We start from the raw sequence: 23188 nt of genomic DNA, 5'->3' as shown, positions 1-23188 counted from the left end.
CAGAATGGACAGATCCAACCCTCTTGGATCCTAGCTCTTCAACCCTGACATTTCAGCATTCAGAGTCTCACCAAATCTTTCCAGATGGACAGCCAGTACCAAGACCCCAGGCTTCTCCATAGAGAATCTTGATTTCTTCTTCTGCTACCTTTCCAGATCATCCCATGGAGGAGGTTCCTAAGAAGAAAACATGCAAGAGGAAGCACCTAGACTCATCAGAGGAGTCCATCACAGAAGATATGAATTTTGATGAAGGTGAAGTGCCCCCATGGTCACCTCCTGAAGATGTCTCATTTGGAGACATCCCTGAAATCCTTAAACAGAGAGGTGGCTGGATGCCCAGTCACCCTTCGTCCAAGGAGTCTGTATTCCTGGAGGCCTTCAGTACTGGCCCATCTACCTCCTAGGTAACTCTGTCTGCCAATAAGCTCATTGATTTGATCTCTTAGCGGGCATGGAAGGAACCTGACACCATTGAACCTATACCTCAGAGACCAGATAAGATTATGGCACCACCCGTGTACAAGCAGTTTTGGGGAAAAGGGGTGCCCATTGATGCCATGGTCATAGCAGAGGCCACCAAAAAGGACCTTCTTGAGGAAAGTTCCACTGTCCATCCCCCAACAGGAAGTCACAGTTGATGGACAGATTTGGGAAGTGTGTCTATATTACAGTGAGCTTCGCTTTAAGGTCTCTAAATTATCTGGCACGCTTTACAAGATTTCACAGGGATTTGATTAAGGAGTTGTTAAATACCCTCTCAGGAGCTGTTTCTGAAGAAGTTCAGTCATCTGTGACTTCCCAGTTTGCTATCCTGCAATCCATTTCTAATCACTACATGAAGCTGTTTTCGCATGCAGCAGAAGGAACCTCAAGGGCAGTGGGTTCAGGCATTTCCATTAGGAGGCATGCCTGGATGCACTTGTGTGATTTTGCAGAGCCCTTCAAGTCCTTGTTTGTCAATGCTCCCTTTGATGTCATGTCTTTATTTGGTCCCAAGGTGAAGGACACACTATCCAGGTGTAAAAAGGATGGAAAGACCCTGTCTGTCATGTGCATACGTTTTCTGACTCTTCAAAGATCCTTTCCTATGAATCGATTAGGTGGAGGAAAGATGTGGTTCAAGAAGTCTCAGAGTCCTTTCCAAGAACATGTGGAGGAGGTTCCCCGAGAGGCAGAGGAGGCAGAAACTCTAATGGACTACGACACCCCGAGGGAAGAGATGGCCCACAAACCAGAAGTCCAGAGAATCTTTCCTTGACAGACCCTACCAGTGCTCCTGAAAGGAGGGCTGATTACCCACCTCTGGAGGCAGTCAGGGGACATTTATTTCTGCACCAGAGAGCCTGGCTAGACTTAACAAAAGATACTTGGGTGAAGAGAATTATTTCCAGATGCCATATAATTCCCTTTTCCCTTTCTCCTCCAAACTCAAGAAAACTCTCCGATGTTCCTCCCAGTCAGATGGAGCAATTCAAATTCAAATGCTGCTAGAAAAAAGAGTCAACCAAAAGGTTTCACCAAACCAGACAGAATCTGAAACTTACTAAAGGTTCTTTTCAGTGCCAAAGCAAACAGGGGACTAAACAAATCAGTTCAACGAGCCAGGTTTTGGATAGTCACGGTTCAGTCCATTCTCCCATTCCTGGGCAAGGATGACTGGATGTGCTCAATAGACCTTCAGGATACATACTATCATATAAATATGAACAGATGATCCAAAAGGTATTTACACTTCTGGGTGGGAGACAGTCACTACCAATTCAGAGTTCTGCCCTTTGGTCTCACCACAGCCCCTAGAGTGTTTACCAAGTGCATGGCAGTAGTAGCTGCTCACTTGCGACTGCAAGGATTCCAAGTGTTGCCATATCTATATGACTGGCTCATTTCTGCTTCAATCAGGCATCTATTGATAAGAGCCAGAAACCAGGTTCTCCTGACATGCTACTATACAACACCGAACTGTAATACGAACTGGAACACCACCAAAAGGAACAACAACCAGTGAAAATAACACTTTATTTTCTCTCTAGCGCCTCGGCTCACCAAAAGCCTTCAAGGACATGCTCTCTTCTGGGGATAACCATAAACTATGAAAAGTCACAACTAGAACCAACTCAGACTCTAGAAATCATAGGAGCAATCCTCAACACAAAGTCAACCACAGCTTCACTACTGCCCTCAAGAGTTGCAGTACCAAGGTTTCAGCCCACCTAGTCCTAGAAGCTCTGGGATCAATGGCAGCAGAGAAAACACTAGTACCTTTAGTGAGATTTACATGAGAATTCTTCACTGGATGCTAGCCACACAATGGTCAATACTTTACCAACCCATGTCTTACCAGATACGAATCACTCAGACATGCAAGAGAAATCCCAGGTGGTGGATTCAGTAAGATCAGGTTCTACAAGGCCATCCATTTATTCTCCTTCAGCCTAAGGCCATACTGACCGAATACACTTCTCAGCCAAGGTGGGGGGGCATTTTCTGGGGAAAACAGTCCAAAGCACTTGGTTCCCTGAAGAGGCCAACTTGCATATCAATGTCCTAGAGAGAAGAGCAGTGCTTTTAGTACTGCAGACCCTCCAGGATACTCTCCCCTTAGGGACTATTGCAATACAAACAGACAATATGTCAGTAGTTTGGTACATCAACAAACAAGGAGGGACCAAATCCAATCCCTTGTGTCAAAAAGCTCTCAGACTGTGGCAATGGGTGATCTCATGCAACCGCTTTCTCATAGCAGTGCACATTCCAGGGGAATCCAAAGTGATAGTAGACAAACTGAGCAAGTGCATTCTTTTACCCCATAAATGGTCTATCAACAAGAACATGACAGAAATGATTTTCCATCAGTGGGGCTAGCCTTGCTGAGATTTTTTTCACTTCTCCCCTAAACAGCAAATGCATCAGCTTCTTTTCGTGCTAATCCCCCCTCGTAGGGAATCACCGAGGAATGTTCTAATTCATGATCCCCCCCCGGTCTACTTTATGCATATCCACCAATCCCATTGATTTTCAAATTCCTAGAGAAAGCTACCATGTTGAAGAGCAAAGTCATCCTCATTGCACCTTACTGGCCTCAACAGATTTGGTTTCCCTTCCTTTGGCCTCACTTAGTACACAAACTTTGGATTCTGGAGCCAACTCCAGACCTCCAGTCTCACCCAACAGGCATGATTCATCCAGGTGTAATCAGCCTCAGGTTGACTGCCTGGTGTCTCCACTTCCATTAATAGCCAGACAACCTATGCTCTCTTCTCCTGTCCATCAAATACTTTCATCTTCTGATAAACCATCTACCAGAGAACTCTATTCCAGCAAATGGAAGAGGTTTGTTTACTGGCCTCAACAAAATAATATTCATCCCTTTTCAGCCCTGATACATACCATCCTTGAATTTTTGACACATCTTTTTTAAAGAAGGAGCTAGTGTGTCTGTGGTTAAGTTAGCAGTGATATCAAATTTTCACATTGGTTTTGATGGTTCTACTCTCATCTCAGTAGCATCTCATAAATTGAGCAAAGCCTTCCAAAAAGGCACTCTTCTTCATTTTTTGTAAGGACAGAGTTACATTATGGACTAATGCAACCATTCCTCCTAAGGTGGTGTCAGAATCTAATATCAAGCAGGCCATTAATTTACCGGCAGTCATTGCTAAATTTGCTAACAAAGGTGAATACATGTTACATTTATTGGATGTCCACAGACAATTAAGTTTTTACTTACACAGAACAAAAGATTTCAGAAAAACTGACCAATTGTTTTATTTTTGGAAGTAAAATTGGGAAAACCAGTTACCAAAGTTATGTTATCTAGGTGCTAACTGACTGTATTTCATTTGCTTATAACAAATTGGGTATTACTTTATCAAAAACACTACAAGCCCATTCAACTAGATCTATGGCCACTCCTTTATTGTTTCAATCCAGAATGTCCATGCATGATATATGTGCAGCAGCAACTTGGGCCACTCCCCATACCTTTATTACCCATTACAAATTGGATCTGGTCTCCAGAGGGAGAGCATCATTTGGTCCAGTGGTACTCAGGAATATCTTTTCTTGAGTTCACCCTGAATTTTAGGTAGCTGGGGATGCTACCCCATCATTTGAGGACAGAATGAAAATTGACAACATCAGATAAAGAAGTTATGTACTCATCATAATGTTCCATCTGTGTTGGAAGCATTTGCTTTCCCTGACGCAATTATAAGGTTCATAAAGAGTTGAAAATTAAAGTGGGTGGGGTCCTCTCTGATAACTTCTGCTTGAATAGAGGAACCAGGCAGGGTAGTCCACTTTCCCCTTGTTGTTTGCATTACATTTAGAACCACTGGCAAAGAAAATAAGGGACTCAGAAATTCAAGGATAAAATTGGTATGGTAGTCAGGAAAAGCTGGCTCTATTTGCAGATCATAATATTTTATACATGACAAAACCAGAAAGGGACATTACAGTGTTGAGGAACATTTTAAGACAGTTTCAAATTTTGTCAGGATATAAAATCAATGAAGCTAAAACAAAGGCAATAGAGGTAAATTATGTACCCACACATGAATTGGGCCACCAATATCCATATTTATGGGGACATGATAAAGTGAAGTACTTAGGAGTACAGATTAGAAATGACTCTGTTGTGGCAGCTAAGGATATGTAGGAAGAGACTAAACAGAAGGTAATGCAAAAACTGAGAAACTGGAAGCTTTGTTATATGGATATGGATACTAAGAAACAAGCAATTAAAATGTGATAAGTCTATTTAATCTTATACACAGGTCAGGCATATTTTTATCAACCAGAGGAGAAGCCGCAGATAGCAATTAAAAAGAGTTGAAGAATTTTATCAGAGAAGGAAAGACAGCAAGGGTCAAGTGGGATAAGCTGATTCTCCAATAGAACAAGGCGGATTAGGATTACCCAGTTTGAGGGGGTATTTTAGAGCAACACAGTTAAGGCTCTTATACATACCATAAGCAGAAAACTATAATTCAAAGTGGAAAGGAATGATGATGATACAAGGGAGAAGCTCAGGAAATATGGAGAGATTGCAACAGAAATCATGCAGAGTATTATATTCATAAAACAGCAGGAAGTATTCTAAGAACTAAACCAGCACGAGAATGGAGAAAACAGATTCTGCCAAAGGGGATGACTGTGGTTAGGGATACAGATAATAGGCAAGAGGGGGCTGAAACTTACTGGAGAAAACTGGCAAAGGGTCCAAGGTACTGGGAGCAAATAACTAGAAAGGGAAAGGTAATTGAATGGGAAGAGGCCAAGAATTTATTTGGACTGCAGGTTAAAGATTGCCTTCCCTATCAAGGCTTAATATCAGAGTACAGGTAAAGAGAAAGTAATAGGTGGAGTCCTAAATGAAAGACCAGCACTGGTAGAGTTTTTAATAGAATCTAGAGCAGAAACTCACATTAAATAAAGGAATAATTATTAGAGCATATAAATACTGCAGCATGATAATTATAAGACTCAATCAGAAGAACTTAGAAAGGATTGGGAAGAGAGATTGGATAAGCAATTCACAAAGAGAGAATTGGGGGATATATGTATATCTCCCAAATATGCAACAAAGTCTAGAAGATTTAGATCTTTGCCTGGAAGTGTTTACATAGGCATTTTTTACCCCAAGTAGACTCCAAAAATTTTTTCCTCAGGTGGATAGCAAACTTTGGATGTGTGATAGGTAAGAAAGAGGTGGCTGGGAACATTTATTTTGAGAGTGTAATGAGCTGGCAGATTTTAGGGTTTCCCTGCAGACTGCTCTATCGGAGATGCTGGGTGAGTGGATTGGATTGAGTGGGGAGATGATTTGTTTGAGCTATGATGCAGAAATAGAATTGCCAAGACACAGTAAAGGCTTGCTGAGTCTATTTATGGTGGCTGCCAAAAAAGTAATTACTAGAAAATGGAAATCAAAGTCTAGACCAACTTTACTAGAAGTACTGGATATAGTAACAGAGCTAAAACAACTGGAATCAGGATCTTTAGGAAAGGGACGGAGTAAACTACATAGAAAAATGTGAATTGTGGGAACAATATATGCAGAGAAGGAAAAACGTTTAAGATGCAGGATTTGAATGAGCTGTATAATGCTTAACTGACAATGATTGGATAGATTATAAGTGATGCATAATGTTTGCAGCTACAGTTATTTCAATGATGTATTTGATGTATAATGTTTGCAACTAAAGTGGTGTCAATGTTGTTTGCTTTTCATTTATATAAATGTAAGATTGCCTATGTCATATGTGATAATTTAATAAAGATTTTACTGGGGGAAAAAAACATTCCATCTGTGCTGTCCATTGTCCAACAACCCTCCCAACAACTCCCAACCTGTACAAGCTTCTGGAAGAATGAGTAGTTACAGGACATGACTGTCCTTTATACTGAGCTCCAGATGTAGTGTTCTTCCTATTTGACTATAGACACTTCCTTTCTTCTAAAATCAGCAAACAAGATCTGAGGTACTTAGGGTTGGTGCATTATTGGTAAGGGAGATGCTCAAGATTTTTTTTTGGTTGCCACAAGCTTCAGCAATGGCCGAGTCAGATCCGAGGGATCAGATCCGAACCCATCAGTTGAGAATGGACAACACAGATGGAATGCTATGGTGAGTACATCACTTCTTTTTTGGCCTATAAAATCTTTAACAGTGAAATTTTAAGGGGTTTATTAGGTTTTGTAATTATATAGTAAGCAAAATAAAATAGGTATGGTAATACAAAAATTTATTTTATTACATTCAATAGCAAAGAGGGACATTTTTGTATAAGTGATCCAGAGATTTTGAACAACTTGTGTCAATTTAAAAGCTGATTTGATAATTGGAGAGCAGGTACAAAATATCAGTAAAGCACAATGGAGTCTGTGTTCCTTGATGACCTTAGGGCCTAAACACAGGAAAACTGAATCTGTGAATCTATGAATTTAAGGTGTCTTCTATACGGAATGCAGGTTGGTGCCTGACTAACTACAGCACCATAATCATGTACATGTACAAGATGCAGTGTTGTGTACCCTCTATGTAACGTGCACAGCACACCCTAATGCTCCCACTAGATTTGTCTTATGCTATTAGTGCTGGTTACCCAGCAAACAGCTTGGTGTACTGTAGAAATGAATTGCACACAGTGCTGCTGTTCCCTATGGCACTTTTCTTTTCAGGTGCATTGTGCACTAGTCAGGTGCAAAATTTTGTTTGTCAATCCTGCATATGTCAATACGGTAATTAAACTGATATCCTGAGAATAGCAGATTGATGGAGATTTACTCTCATTCTATATGTTTTATTAAGTTTTATTATTGTTTTTTTTTCAGTATAAGTACTTTTTATGTCCTTTTTATGCTTTGTTTCTCATTACCTGTACTGTATTTCCCAATCCTTTGATTTCTTAAATGTACTTCCTATGATCTGTATCACTTCATCTTTCAGTAAAAGTATATAAAACTGTCTCTGTTTGGCTAGTTAGCTACTCTACACTATTTTATAACAGATTGGAGGTGAAGACTAACACACCTGAATGCATGCTCTGGTATCTTCTCGCATAGGGTTAATACAGAGAAGTGTCTGGTGATGAGCAAATCAGTGACTCTTCATTGCCTGGCCTGAGCTTTAAAATATTATGTTTTAGAAGCCACCTGGTTTGCAGTGATGCAACTGCTTGTGGGTTTGCAGTGATGCAACTGCTTGTGGGTTGTAAGAATTTTGCTGAATGTGGAAGGTAACAGAAAGGGACTGTGAAGGAATGAATGATATTAAAACACGTAATGTCCTGTACAGGTGTAGGACAAAGTAACCTGAGATTGTTTATATCACTGAAGCAGAGGTACAAGCTTTTTATGTTCTTGGTGAGAGACTGGCTTACATTAACATTTATTCAAACCAAAGAACAGAGGAAATAAAGTAAGTTCAACTGTTTTAGTGGCTCTGGGAAATAGTAACCATTACTGATCTATATTGTTTTCAAGTTACTTTGTATGTTATCTTTTTTTTCAAGTTGAGAAACTCTTACATTAAACTCAATTTTAATTAAATTATCAGTTTTGTGCTTGTGGTAAGGATATTTTCAGTAACAACAAGATACGTTTGGTATACAGTGTGTTAAGAGTTCAAGAAGGTTACGTGTGTGGTGTGAATCACGTTAATACTCCAGAACAAGATGTCGATATTGTTATATTTGTGGCAACATCACACATTTTACCATGTCTTTGGGTACCGCAAAAGCTGTCTTCAAAAAGTGGAAATGATTTTGAATGTCTCAGTCAGCACATATGAAATAACTGCATCTTACAGCAGTACTAACCTGATATACAACAGCCCAAACTGCTTTGCAACAGAATGAAGCTGTTTTACAGCACATGATGGAAGAAATGGTAGACTTAACATGAATGGACTAATGCTTTGATCTAATATCCTACATTAATACAGGAGCATAAACTGGGAGAGCTGTACTGGTGAATCCATCTACAACAGATAATCTCTGGTGTGCTCCTACAGGTCAAATAATTTTACCGATCCCCCTCCTTCAGGACAAAATGATTAAATGGGGAGAGGCTAAGATGGTGGCAGGTTAACAGCACAGTTTCTTACATCTGCTATCTAAGTTATATTTCTGAAAGGAATTCTTAAGTATTTGAGGTCATGGACTTATTAACTTCAAAGCTCATCTTCTATCAAGGATTTTGAAAGTCTACATCTGAATTATATATTTTTAACATACTGAATTCCTGTCAAATGTCAAGCAGAAAGGCCACTGTCAGGTCTTCAAAATTAGTTACTCTAAGAATAGTTCACAGAACTTGTCTTTAAAGAAGGAATAACAATCTTTACTTACCACTAAACAAGACCTATCGATAAAGCTTGATAAAATAGATGACAGTAAACTTGATATTTTCAAAGAAAAATGTACAAAGCAAATGGAACAGCTACAGGGGATAATTATGCAACATAAAACTCAGATTACCATCACAGAAGAGGCACTAAATGATAGAGAAGGCAGAATATCAGAAGAAGAGCATCATGTTGAATTTTTATTAAAGCAAAATACATCCACACTTAATAAAATAGATGATCTTGAAAATAGATCCAAAAAAAACAATCTACGCATTTATGGATTACCCGAAAAGACTAAATGTGATAAAATGGTGAATTTCCTTACATCCTGGCTCCCTTACACTTTAAACTTACCAGAATCTCTTTCATTTGGCATTGAAAGATTCCACAGTGGTCCCTTTGTCATCTAACAAGGTAAATACAAATCTAAGATCCATAACTGTAAGATTTTTTCCTGTCAAGACAAAGAGCTAGTCCTAAAATATGCCTGGACAAATTCACTGATTAAATTTAATGGTAGTATAATAAGATTTGACAATGATTATTCATCAGCAGTAGTCTTGAGAAGAAAAGAATATCTTCTCTTAATAAGAGAATTGAAAAAGAGACAAATCAACGTGCTTCTATTGTTTCCAGTTAGACTTAAGGTCTTTCTCTCAGATGGTACTAAAACTTTTGAAACTCTAGACTCAGCTGTATCCTAGTTAACACCTAATAATATTTTAGAACAAGTAGAAGGAATGGATTGGACCAATAGTTCATTAAACAGACAAGCAGAAAAAATGGATGGGAAAAACATTGATAAGAAGAAGAAATTAAAAGACAAATCTTTAACATTTCTCATCTATATTTTTCATATTATTTACATAGTTCATCATTTTATACATGTGGCAGCATATAATAAAAATTGACAACTATGATACTTGTGATGCATTCAAACATATATATATATATATATATATATATATATATATATATATATATATCTCGTTCACTCTCTCTCTCTCTATACATATATATATATATATATATATATATATATATATATATATATATATATATATATATATATATATAAGCTTAAAGGCAAATGAAAGGTAAAGTTATATTTCTCTTTTCCTTCATGTCACTATTTTATATCATTACAAATAGTCTTTGACACCTATTTACATCTTTTCATTGAAATACACTAAGAAGTGATAGCAAAGGTATAGAAATATAAAAACAATTTATTATTTATCCTTCTGCAAAATTTTATGACACTGCAGGTTCTTATTATAAATGAAGTTTTATTATGTAAGTTAAATTACACACACAGTAGTTTAGTACTGGTTCAGGAAATTACTAGCATATATAAAACCACAGTTGAACAATTGTTTTTTTTTTCTGAATAATTTTAAAATATATACAAGTGTGTGATGTTTGAATGGCTGCTTGACTGTATCCAAATGACTACTGAATACTTATAGTAACTGTGTACATAAATATGTTCCTTTTGTCTTTCCATTTTCTTTTCTTGGATATATTAGAACGGGGTCTCTGATGTTGTTGTTGGTGTGTTGTTGATGATAAGGAAAGAAACTGGTTTAGATGATATTTTCAAGTGCTTGTAGGTTTTTACCTATGTGATATATTATTTAACATGAGTAAACATCCATACAGTGAAAGAGAGAGATGTTTAATCTATCTGGAGCTTGAGCTACACTTTGAAACACTCAAATAGTTCACTTACTTGTTTTGTGGCTTCCTGCTGAGGTTGTGAACGATAACACTCTTTTCACACTCTTGGTTTGTTCTCTTCAGTTATAAACCTTGTTTTATTTTATAATCCCTTAGCGAATGTGTGAATTGCTCAAACAAAACAGGATGGCTCAATAATGATGTAATCACTGAAGTTGAAAGTTATACATGAGCCATTTCTATTTTCTTGTTATTTAAAGTGACAAATATACCTTTTCTGCTGAAATACATGGCTTGAACATGTTAATTGGAAAAATAAGTATTTTGTTTTAAGTAAACACACATATAAGATGTAAAACATTACAATAGTTAAAAAAGGAATAAACATATTCTGGTTTAGAACTTGCAGACAAAATATGGGCAAAAAGCCAGAATACTAATGGGATCTAAGAAACAGTGTGGCATATGATTTTGTTAAATTGTGACATAAAAAGATTCAGCAGCTTTTAATGAAAAGAAAAAATATCATCTGACATTGACATTAATGGGGGGGGGTATAAATGTATACATAAAATATAATATAAAAGGATAACTCAAGACAGAAATGCTTACTGCCTACAGGTAGTTAATCAGTTTTATTCCTGAAATGAAATGATTCTGAAGTTTACATGCAGTATATGATATTTCAAAGTAATATGTGTACAGAACTATTATGTGCAAATCATTTAGAAAGAAGAAATATTAGATGTTTTAGAACATTTTATTTTCAGGTTGTATTACTTTTGCTTAAACAAATGAGACATACTACCTTTTGGAGTCTTTAGAAATATTAATATATATAACTAATGTTAACCTTATACCGATACTTATGTACACTTACCGTATATTACATTACTGCATATCCAACTGCATGCATATAAGTTCATTTCACCTTAATTAGTAATAAGTTACATCATAATTGTATATATCAGTATATTTTTTGGTACATAGAATCTGAAAATCTTTAGAATCTAAAAATCTATACAATATTACATTTAACTGTTAATGACTGTTCAAATACTAATAGAAACGTGTAAATAGTAATACATTTTATATACATTTCTCTTTTTGATTATGACTACTCAGGATTAAAAATATGTAACAGTAAGATGAACATATAACCCATCAGTTAATTTGACCTAATAAGCTACTTTCTGTACAGAGTGAATATTTAGATAGTTAGAGTGGAGAATGAGCCTTGGAAGACGTTTTAGAGGGAATGATTGAATGGTAATGCTATTCAAGTGTGGGGTTTTATACCTTAGGGATTGTTTAGATTGTGTTTTAGTTCAACATTTAATTCTTCTTTGTTTAAATTTTTATTAGTGGGTGTCCATGAATATTAGTTACAGTGTTCTAAAAGAAAATTATAAGTCATTCTCTTCAGTAATATATATTTTCTCTACTATGATAATAGATACACATGACTAATTATACTTCTAATGATAATATATTCATGAAGTATATTTCCGTTAATGTTAATGCTCTAAATAACAGAAGCAAAAGGGGAAGTCTATTCAAATACTTAAAACTGTTTAATGCTCATATTGTATTCTTACAAGAAACACATACTTTGCCAGAAGACATAAACAGACTAAATACTAACAATTATTCAGTATTAGTAAGTTCTCATTATAACAAAAAAAGAAGCACAGCAATTATATTGAAAAAGTCTGTTTTAATGCCTAATGTCATGAACACATACTATGATAAATCTGGCATATTTTGTTTATTATCTTTGGAAATAAATGGAAAGATTTATATACAAATTAATCTTTACTGGATTCCTGGCCCAGGAGTTAAAGTGGTCAAAGATCAGTTTGAAGACATTATACAACACTCTAAGGGGAGTATAATACTGGCTGGTGATTTAAATTGTATAGTAAATGACAGTGATACTAATAGAACAAGTAAACATAGGAAACCAGTGACTTCAAAGGCATTAACTGAATTTATTGATATATTTAACATTAAAGATATACATGAATATGCTGAAACAAATTCACTATTTTTTACACATTATTAACACCATCATGGCACTCAGTCTAGAACAGAGTATACATTTCAAGAGGTATAATTACAAAACTAGATAATGTTAAAGTAGTCACATGCCATTGGTCTGATCATAATGCAATTACATTTGATTTAGAAATGAATACAAAACAAAGTGTAACTATTACTAGAATTCCATCATACATAACTAATTTAAAATACTTTATGGAATTTTATGTTAAGGAGATACAAAACTTTCTAAATATAAATTGTACTGAAGATATATCATATATATATATATATATATATATATATATATATATATATATATATATATATATATATGGGATTCTTTAAAGTCATATCTGTATGGCAAAGTTCTATCTTGGTTTATTAATAGGAAAAAAACAGTGGAACAAAGATTTATTGGATTTGCAAATAAAAATTGATAAATTAAAGTTAGATATTCAAAAAGGAAATAATAATTTAACAAAATAATTTAATGAGATGAACAAAAAATATTTAGAAACACTGCATCACAAAACTATGACAAATTTAAAGAAGATTAAATTAAGTTCTTATTCTATGAACCCTAGAAATCAATGAAGAATAGCAAACAGAACAAAGAAGATCATTAGATCTTAACAGATAAAAGAAGTTTATATCCCAGGTACTAAGAAAAGAGCTTTACATTTAGAAGGCATTTTAGAGGCATTTAAAATACACTTCAACTCAATTAATTCACATAGTCCAGAAATTGAAACACAGAATGTAATAAAATCTTTCTTAAGGAAATATATTAAGAATAAACTAAAGAAAATCAAATAAAGTTAATTGATAAACCAATTACAATGACTGAACTTAAATCACAAATTAATAAGTTAAATAAAGCTCCTAGAAGTGATAATAGTATCCCTGAAATGTACAAATTATTAACTAAAGAAGCTTTAGGCTTATTGTTAAGAGTGTTTGCTTTAGTTACAGAAAACAAAAATACCCCCAGCCCCTTCTTGGAAATAAACATTAATATCCTCATTTTAAAATCAGATTAAGATGCAAAAAAAGTGTTCATCCTACAGACAAATATATCTGTTAAATGTAGTCTATAAGATGTTTATGGCAATACATGCCAGTAGAATCAAACAGTTAATGCCTTTATTGGAAGATGAAGATTAAACTGGCTTTACAAAGGATAGAAACACATATGATAATATTAAAATAATTCTTACATTAATTGATTATACTAATTCCACAGAAAGTAGTATGACTTTAGTGAGTCTAGATATAAACAGTGTTTTTGATTCAGTCCATTGCGACTGAATTAAATTATTATATGAAAAATCTTTAGCTTATATTGGATCACGCACATCTAGACCTATTACAATCACCATGGGTAAAAAACAGGGATGTTCTCTGTCTCCATTGTTGTTTGCTTTGGTCATAGAACATTTTGCAAATTGTATTAGGATGAATGTAAATATCAAAGGCATACATTTTAGTAACTGTTTAGTTTTGAAAGTTCAGTTATTTGCAGATGATATTTTATTAACTCTAAAAGAACATAGTAATTCATACAAGCTCTATTTGACGCAATAGATCTCTTTGGAAAGAATTTCTGGCCTCAAATTTAATGAAAATAAAACTAAGCTATTGCTTATAAATTGCAACAAGAAAGACATACATTTTTTTCTAAATATATATATAATGCTAGATAAACTTAAATATCTAAGTGTCACATTAACAAGTAGTGTGAATGAAACACTAACAATTAACTTTACTAATATCTTATACAAAATTAAATGTCTCATGTATAGATGGAATAAATCTTTTTTTTTACTGTGGAAGACAGAATTTTCCAAATTAAAATTATTATTTTCACAAAGTTGTTATATTTCATACAAGCTATCTCTCTTCCCCCTCTAAGTATTACATATATCAATTAAAAAAAATAAAGTTAAACTTTTTATGGTACCCTAACAAGTCCAGAATTGTGCTAAATCACCACTTAAAGGATTGGGAAGCAGGTGGAATTAGTCTTCCAGACACTGAAATGTATGCTTTATCATCTACTATTAAGACATTATGGCTAAATTCATTGTATTCTGCTAGGTGGAAATACAACACATATGGTTAAAATCAAATCATTCATTGTTGCTGCAATATACAAAAATTCTACCTAATAAATTTCACTGGATGGTAAGAGAATATATCTTATAGAATAAACACAAACATATATGTTCCAAATTTATAACCAATATATTAACTATATTTACAAACTATCTGAATAAAAATCCAGATATTGAGGCTTGGCCATTTTTATTATATCCCATTCCATGTACACAGAATAATATTGACAATTCTGATGTTATCAAAATAACTATTCTTACAGGGAAAAATTTAATATATTGGTATCATCTGATGGATTATGGAAAAGTTCTTCAAATGAAACAAGTCATGAATAAATATAACATAGTGAATTGTAATTAGTAGTACAAGATCTAAGACATTACATTATAAATAGATAGAAATATAAATAGAGTCAATGCATTCATCAGCTAGACAAATTGTTCCCAAGCTTATAGAATATATGATTATTATAGGTAATTAAAAAGTTCAAGGAAAAGGTTATCTCTCCAAAATATCTAAAATATTTAAAAATACGAAACTATATTATAAAGAAAGTTTTGGTGACTACTATACATCAATTAATAATCAATCTCCTAATGAAAATGATAAAAAAATAGTACTGGTTTCTTCAAAGGAAACTTCCCTTTCATTACAATGGAAGTTATTTTCTTGGAAATGTGTTCACAGAGTTTATATTACACCTCATAAAACAGAATTAATGTTTAACCAGGATTGGGAGGAAGGCCTAATGGTTAAGGTGTTTGCCTTACAACAACAAAGGTGCAGGGGTTCTCTCTACAAAGGATAATTAATTAAAAAAAAAATGGCTCGCAAGGGCAGTTAGCTTAGTACTAACCTATGAACCTATATAAGATACTGGAGATGTAAACAAAAACTAAAAACAGCTAGCAACACATGTTTTGTGACTGTAAACTGCTTAGAACATTTTGGGAAAAACTGAATTATTTTTTTGCAAAATGTTTTTAATGACAAGTTTCAGCTGACCAAATCATTGATTCTGTTTAATGCCCCTATACTTAAGTGTGTTCCCAGATCTAAATTTTCACTGTTATGGGTCTTACAAGCCATTGCCCACAAAATAATCAGTATGAACTGGAAGAGTAAGAATTCACCTACATTTAAAGAATTCAAAAACATGTCACTCAATGTTTTTCAAATGGAAATAGCTATTGTCAAGATGAGAACTGATAGAATCACTTCATATTACAACTTTTGGCTAAAAGTTGTGGAGATACTGGAAAGAGCTGACTGTAATATATTATGAACTAGAACTGTACCCTGAAGAACTAATTTATATTTGTTTGTCTACAGACCTTTGTAAACAGTTTTGTTTTATCTTGGTTTGTTGTTATGACATTTTTTTCTATTCTGTGTGGTTGATCAAATTAAAATGTATGCTTTTAATTTTAAATTATGAAATATTATATGCACCTTAAAAATTCAATAAAAAATTATTTAAGATGCTAACCTTTGGGTAGGTTGGTGAAACAAAGGGATTGCACTGATTCTCAAGTTTGCCAGCCTAATAGCTCATCATGCACTACACATCAGTGAAGACTGAATTCCTCACTTGACTTGCTCTGAATATTTCAATTAGATCTCAGTATTTCTAAGTCTGTAATTTTCAGGTAGGCAATCAGCATTATTTTGGTTCTGTGCTGTGCTATATTTGGCTTAGAAGTGATTATATTCAAAAATCATATCTATTGCTCATGTTGTGGGTCTACTGGTAATTACATTTCTTTGGTAAAAAACTATGCAATACTGTCTGAATGTTAGCAAGCTTGACTACTCTCACACATGCAAAAGACATGGTGATACTGGTTTAAACATTCTTCACCACAGAGCAGCTGAGCCTAACAGGAAGCCTTACCACAAAGATTCAGCCTTCAGGAACTGATAAGATTGTCCTTTTTTAAGTGAAAGGAATTTCAGATAAATACAACTCAAATATTAATAACCTTAAACTAAAATAAGAACTATCTGTAAAGGGTGGGGGGAGTGAATAACCAAACTATCTGCCTCTTAGGTGCTATAAATTTAATGAACATAGATATCTGCATAGAAACAGGCTGCCCCCTCCCCTAAAAAGCCCAAAGACTGAAGTGCAAGTACAAATGATAATTGTTTTATTTGTAATACTGTGCATGCCTTAAACAGACTTGAAATTTAGTATATTTGAATGTGGTATCACATGGAAAATGTGAATCGATTATCAGGGCAGAAATTTAAAATGTCTATAACTGGAAAGGCGATTGGGACTCATATTAGCTCTCTCCAATGAACTAATTAGAAACACTCTACATGATTACACAGTTTGAGTACAGCATGTGAGCATAGGCACAGGAAAGACAGTCCTCCCACACTTAAGTTTAATGCACAGCATGGAGAGCGTCATCACTGTGGAGAGGTCATACCTAAATGATGCACAAAATAATAACAGAGAAATGTGTTCTTTAATGCAAGAAAACATAGCACCAGGGACTCTCAGAATTACATGACCACAAAGAAGACAGTGGATGCTGTGGTGAGGAGAGGCTTCCTTTCTCTCACCTACTAAGGGAACTACCAAAGAATGGTACGAAATAACACAAGTAGTGGACAAATGTCTCTTAGAGGGAGAAGGCTGAATACAACAATGATGAAGAGATAGAGAAGGCATTTGGTTCTGTTGGCATAGAGGGATAAAGCCTTGTAGATGACCCAGATAATCCATAATAAATTAAACATTTCTTGTGAGCACAAAATTACAAAAAAAAATGTTCACAGAGTTTAAGCAATGGGCACTAACAGTTTTGGTTGCATCATAATAAACATTCAACAGGAAAAATGTTTTATCAGCTTTTTTTAAAAATGCATTCATTACATATCAGAAACTCTATTATTGACTCTGTCATACAGATGTTTTATTTAAACCTGGATAATGTATATTAGATTTTTCTTTTACTTAAACTGCTGCCAAGCTATTTCTTTCATGCCATGCAAAAATGACAATAGTAAGTTATCAATGTCCAAAGACAGCATAAAATGTGTTAAAGTAAAATTTTAACCATGCTACAGACAAATGTATTAGCTGCTGTTTATTTCTGCAGCACACCACTGCTGTGTTCCGGGACAACCAGACCCCAACACCTGGTTCAGGACTTTCCCAGTCTAACCCTATAAGGAGCGTGTCATTAATCTCTAAGGGAAGTCTCATCTTATGGTAAGAAGTACTTTCTACTGCCATTTGAGTCAGAACAGGATAATCAGTGGCCCTGCTATAGTGCAGTGATAAGGTAGCGTGGCAGAATTACATGTTTCCATGCACATATCATGCACACAGGCTCTCAGACATATTTTGTGACATATGTTCCATGTATATCTCATACTTGCATTTATCCCATACTTGTCTCATGCCCAGATTTTCACATGCATACTTTAATCCATACATGTATTACACATGTGCTCCAGTGTATATTTCACATAGGCCTGCATCCCCTGCATGCTCCATGCACACAGGCCCCCAGACATATTCATTGCATGTCTCAAGCACACATGCCTCCAGACATAGCTCATACATACAAGATTCTATGCATATCACCTGCACATCTCATGCACACATGTTCCTATGTATATATTCATTCACACTTGCGTCCATGTATATGTCATACATCACTATCCATCCAGTACCAAAAACTACACTTAAATAATATAGAATATCTCTTTAGATCTCAGGACACCAGTGCCATAATTTTAAAATAATTACTATCTAATCTTGAATTTTACTAAAATGTTATCTTATCACTTGCCCTAGCTATATATAAATCAGCTCTCAAGCTACAAGCTACATAAATCACAGCACAGACTAGATGAACTTTGAAACCATTACTCAAATACCTCTCTAACGAGATAAAATGAAAATGCTCACAAATTGCAAAACTTTCACATCTAAAGTGGCAACATAAATATTTTAAATCCACCATTCCCCTTACTATTGTTTTACTACCCAGTTCTTTGACATCTTTTTCCTAGACATAACAAATTCCTCATCTTTGTACTACATGCTTGCAGACCATTTACATATTCTTATTTCAGACCTGTATACGACTGCACTTTTGTGTTATGTCTGATTATTCTCCACTGATATAAATTTCTACATTGTTCATAGATTGCCTAATACCTGGTTATGGTTGATAATTGTTCATAGAAGCAGACTCCCCTCACAGTTAACAAATATAAAAAAATGCTTCCAAGCATATCTTGAGCATAGATATTTCTGCTCATATTTTGTGCATACATACCTCATGCATGTCTCCCATATGCAGATCTTTTTGACAGCCCCAGCTGAGACATACAGATGTAATTTTTCCTGAATCTATCAAGAAGTAGCCATGTGAATGTTTCATCCTACCATTTCACTCTGACACAAGACACCAACACCTTGATCACACAATGTTCTTGGTGAGCCCAGATTACTGGCAGCATACATAGTCCTTATGTCCTTATACACATAGGCCAGCATCATTATCTAACATTTACCGGAAAACAACCATTTTTTTCTCAGAATAGCTTACAAAAGTACATTCAAACAAAATAATTAATTTAGTCTGCACTGGGCAATGTAGATGTTTTAAGCAGCTGAAAGAATTAATTTAAAAAATGCACAATGTGCAGTACATTTTGCTGTAAATGAAAATGTGGAATATTTGTATCTATGGCTTTAAAGTATTACATCTAAAACAATGACATTATCCAGCAATATATTATGCAAAATAGATGAAATTACACTTTTAAGACATTCTTCTGTCATTCAATACACTGACATTTAACATAAATGATGTTACATATTAAAGACAATAAGCCAAAATAGATATGAATGATATCTTCACTATGCTGTAAACATAAAACAAGGCATATTTGTCTGCAATAAATGGCATGTTTCCGTTTCCATAATAATGTGCAGTATAATGGATCTTTTCCTTAAACTGTAGCATATGAGGATTAAAATGAGTTAAAATTATAACTGAGCAGCTGTTTAAAGCAGTTTAAAGAATATAAGCTATTACTGGCATTCAGCATCTGGGGTTACTTCAAGGATTGATTATGAAAGAAAACACTAGGCTTTTAAGGCTTGAAGCAGTTCCTGATGTCGATTAAATATATTAGCAAAGATTACTAATGCTACTTACGGCAGCTGTCTCAGCTGAAACAAATCATCATCCATGGCAACGATGAACTGGGTAAACCAGGGCCTCTCTTCTCATGCCTGTTACATTGCTGTCAGTGGGGAGCTGTCTTTTCAGCACCACGGCTTGTTGGCCAGCTGCTGTCTGCAATTATTAATAGTAAAAAATACCAAGCAGGAGATGATTTGAAAAAGCACAGAAGGTAGTGCAAAAACAAAGCTAAATCCATCGGAATGTAATCTCTTCAGTGCTGTCAGTGCCCTACAAAATAGCCACCATCCCATATACGCATTAGCAGGGTCATACACAAACTACACTAATTGAATGCTGGAACAGTATGCTACAACACAGCCATTCTCAGGACAGTGAATGAAAGCCCCTGAAACAGAACATTTTCATGAGGCTATGTCAAGTATTCACAGCTTCTTGCCTAATGTATCTGCCACTACACTCTAACTTTCCCTTTCTGACTTCAAGAGCTTTTGCATATCAAAAAAGAATGCAAAATGGCATTTTCTCTGTCTGCAGCTGAATACCAGCCTGTGTGGAGCTGTACCAGGAAGTCACATGACCTGACTTTGTCACAGTGACATCACTGCAAGGAGGCTTCCTGAATGTAGTCAGTGTTGGTTTACCGCCTGTGAGGCGTGTGTGTTCTGCATCAACTCCTGCAGGTGCTGCTCTTTATTTCAGTAGAGTTGTGTTCTCAGTGGAAGAAAAAAACAGAGGGTTATGCAAATGCACAGGAGACCAGCCCCAGTGAAAGAAAGGAATCCTTTAGTATTCTTCCTCAACTGCCATTGCTTGGGATATTTAGCAGGCACTGAGTTTGATTCATCACATACCCAACCTACAACTGACCTGTTGAAAACCAGCCATGACATGCTGTGTTTTGCTTTCCTTCTGCTTATTCCATGCAATAGCTTTTCTAATCTCTTTACATACCATTTATTTTGTTAATTTATTCCTTTATTTACTTGCTTCAATACTTATTTATTAACTTTATTTGCAGAACACATCAGTTTATTTTCACAAAACCATACAGATTTTCTGTTATAAAATTACTGCAACTGATAATACTTGCGTAGAGGTAATATACAGAAAATACTTCATGGCATAACAGTGACATGCAGGACATTCAGCTAGATGCCAAGTTATTTAGTAACAGATGACACAAGCCAATGTATTCCGTTATAAATTTACTGAAAATGATAATACTTGTGTAGAAATAATATACAGAAAATACTTTATGGCATAACAATGACATGCAAAATATTCAGCTAGATGCCAAGGTATTTAGTAACAGATGACACAAGCTAAGGTAATTAGTATCATATGGCTGTACGAACATTTTAAACAATTCTGTGGTTATATTCTAAATAACAAGTTACTGTATGGGGAGCTTAGCAGGATGCTGATATGTCACTGATTAGGAATAGTTCACACAACAATACTTCTAGTTCACATCTAAGCACAGAGCCATACTTACCATTATGTATTACTTTATTACAATAGCAGAAATGTCTAGCATAGCCATACATTTCACAGTGGTTTACAACACAATGCTCACAATACCCCAAAATATATAAAAGAACTGCCTGCCTTAGTTCGCACAACACAGTCAAGAGATTAGTGGGAAACTTCTAAGATTAGTCTTACTTACTAATCTCATCTGTAGCCCACATTTTCAAAATATCTGTCATTACAGTTGTATAATCTGCTTATATAGTACCCTTACTCCCCTCATGGGCATATGTTTTTCCCATTCAGGTCACGCCTCCTCCTTCAGTGGTGCACTTATAATTCATCCTTCGCCTTATTTCCAAAGTGTACTTAACCTCACCGTGGCCTTCAAGATTCCATCCATGTATGCTTAGGTTCCAAATGATTAATCATGTATCTTCTTTTCTTTACATAATGGAGCTGCTAAGTTCAACCTATCGGGCAAACTCAAAATTTCCTCAGCCAGGTCAGTCATCTGATCCACAAAGTCTGCAGTTACCTGGAAAGTACCTCAACTCTTTGTACCTCCAGTTAATGTTCTTTTTCCACTATGCTTCAGTTGTATGACATGGGGCAGCCATTTGGTTCCTTCACAGTTAGGTTGCTGCTTTCATCAGTTTCTTTTATCTGCTCAAAAGTTCCTGCTTGAGCCATTCTGCAACTTAGAATTTTTTCCTTATCAACCTTCCTTTCCTATTCTATAGTATGCAATTGGCAGACATCTGAACTGTTTTGCTTCCAGCAGAATCCCCTGCTTTCAAGCTGCTGCTCAGCTTTGAATGATGATTGCTCTGATTGCCTGGCTCAGAGTAGCAGAACTCTAGTATCTGCCTGCTTGGAAGAGTAAGGGTGTTTTCATAGCAACATGGCTAGATTTCCTCTGATTACTAAGATATTCCCTTAGTTCTCAATAAATGAGTAAAAATTTGGGGGAAATTAACCTGGTAAATAACCTGAAGTTAACTCAACACTTGGCACAGGTGGAATAAGACCTCACAGTGCCTTATTGTCACTTCATCCACAAACGGTAAAAGAAGCCCAGTGTACATGAGACCACCAGTTAAGAATATCGTATCCCCTGTTCATTTCTCCCAAAGTGTATATACACTCTTTTCATTCTATGTCAGGTATGATCAGAGGTGCTCCTATACATCTGACTCACACATAACAATCTAGGCTGAGGTTTGGTCAAGAAATAAAATTCAGATGATGGCCATAAATGAGAATGTAACTGAAGATTGAAAATGGCCAGTGGAAATCTGCATGGACTGTTTTTATGGCAGTACTACTTTCTGTCCCTATTTGTAACGGATGGCAATACTGTATAGGTAACACAAGGGAAGGTAAATATCTGCAGCTAATACATTTATGTGCAATATGTCCATATTTTAAGAGAGAAGAAAGACTAAAGAATGAACTGCTAAAATGGAAGAAAGGCTCAGAGTCTATCAGGTGATAATCATAAAGATGACATTTAAATAATACAGTCAGCACAAGAAACTAACACAGGATTACAGGATAACTGATGAATTAAAGTTAGGCATCAAACAGATGAGAGACCTAGAACTGATTATTATGATATAAAATATCCAGGAAATATCCGCAGGTAGGAGAAGGAGCCACTTTGGCTGGTGCAATCCAAAAGGAGGTGGATAACCAAATTAATAAAAAAGGTGGGCATGGCATTGTACATGTTACAGGTGCATACTTATTTGAAGCACAGGTTCTACTCTAATGAGTCATTACTTGGACCAGAATTTCCTCCTCTCAGGGCTGCAACTCTGATTTAGAACAAGCTACAGTC

General features: G+C 35.3%; 1 protein-coding gene across 1 annotated transcript in view; it reads right to left on the bottom strand.

Annotated features, from left to right (window-relative positions):
- Positions 1-20436, bottom strand: part of LOC122799383 (SV2 related protein) — a 416834-nt gene extending 396398 nt beyond the window's left edge. Inside the window, exon 1 of the mRNA XM_044068393.1 lies at positions 19885-20436. Coding sequence (XP_043924328.1) covers positions 19885-19919 — 35 coding nt within the window. The 5' untranslated portion in view covers positions 19920-20436. The remainder of the gene's footprint in view (positions 1-19884) is intronic.
- Positions 20437-23188: the final 2752 nt, after the last annotated feature.

This window comes from Protopterus annectens, chromosome 4.part0 (assembly GCF_019279795.1).
Source record: "Protopterus annectens isolate FY-2018-M chromosome 4.part0, PAN1.0, whole genome shotgun sequence".
In the NCBI taxonomy this organism is placed as follows: domain Eukaryota; kingdom Metazoa; phylum Chordata; order Ceratodontiformes; family Protopteridae; genus Protopterus; species Protopterus annectens.
Note: the sequence above shows the minus strand (reverse complement) of the source record. Positions and strands in the feature narration are given on the sequence as shown.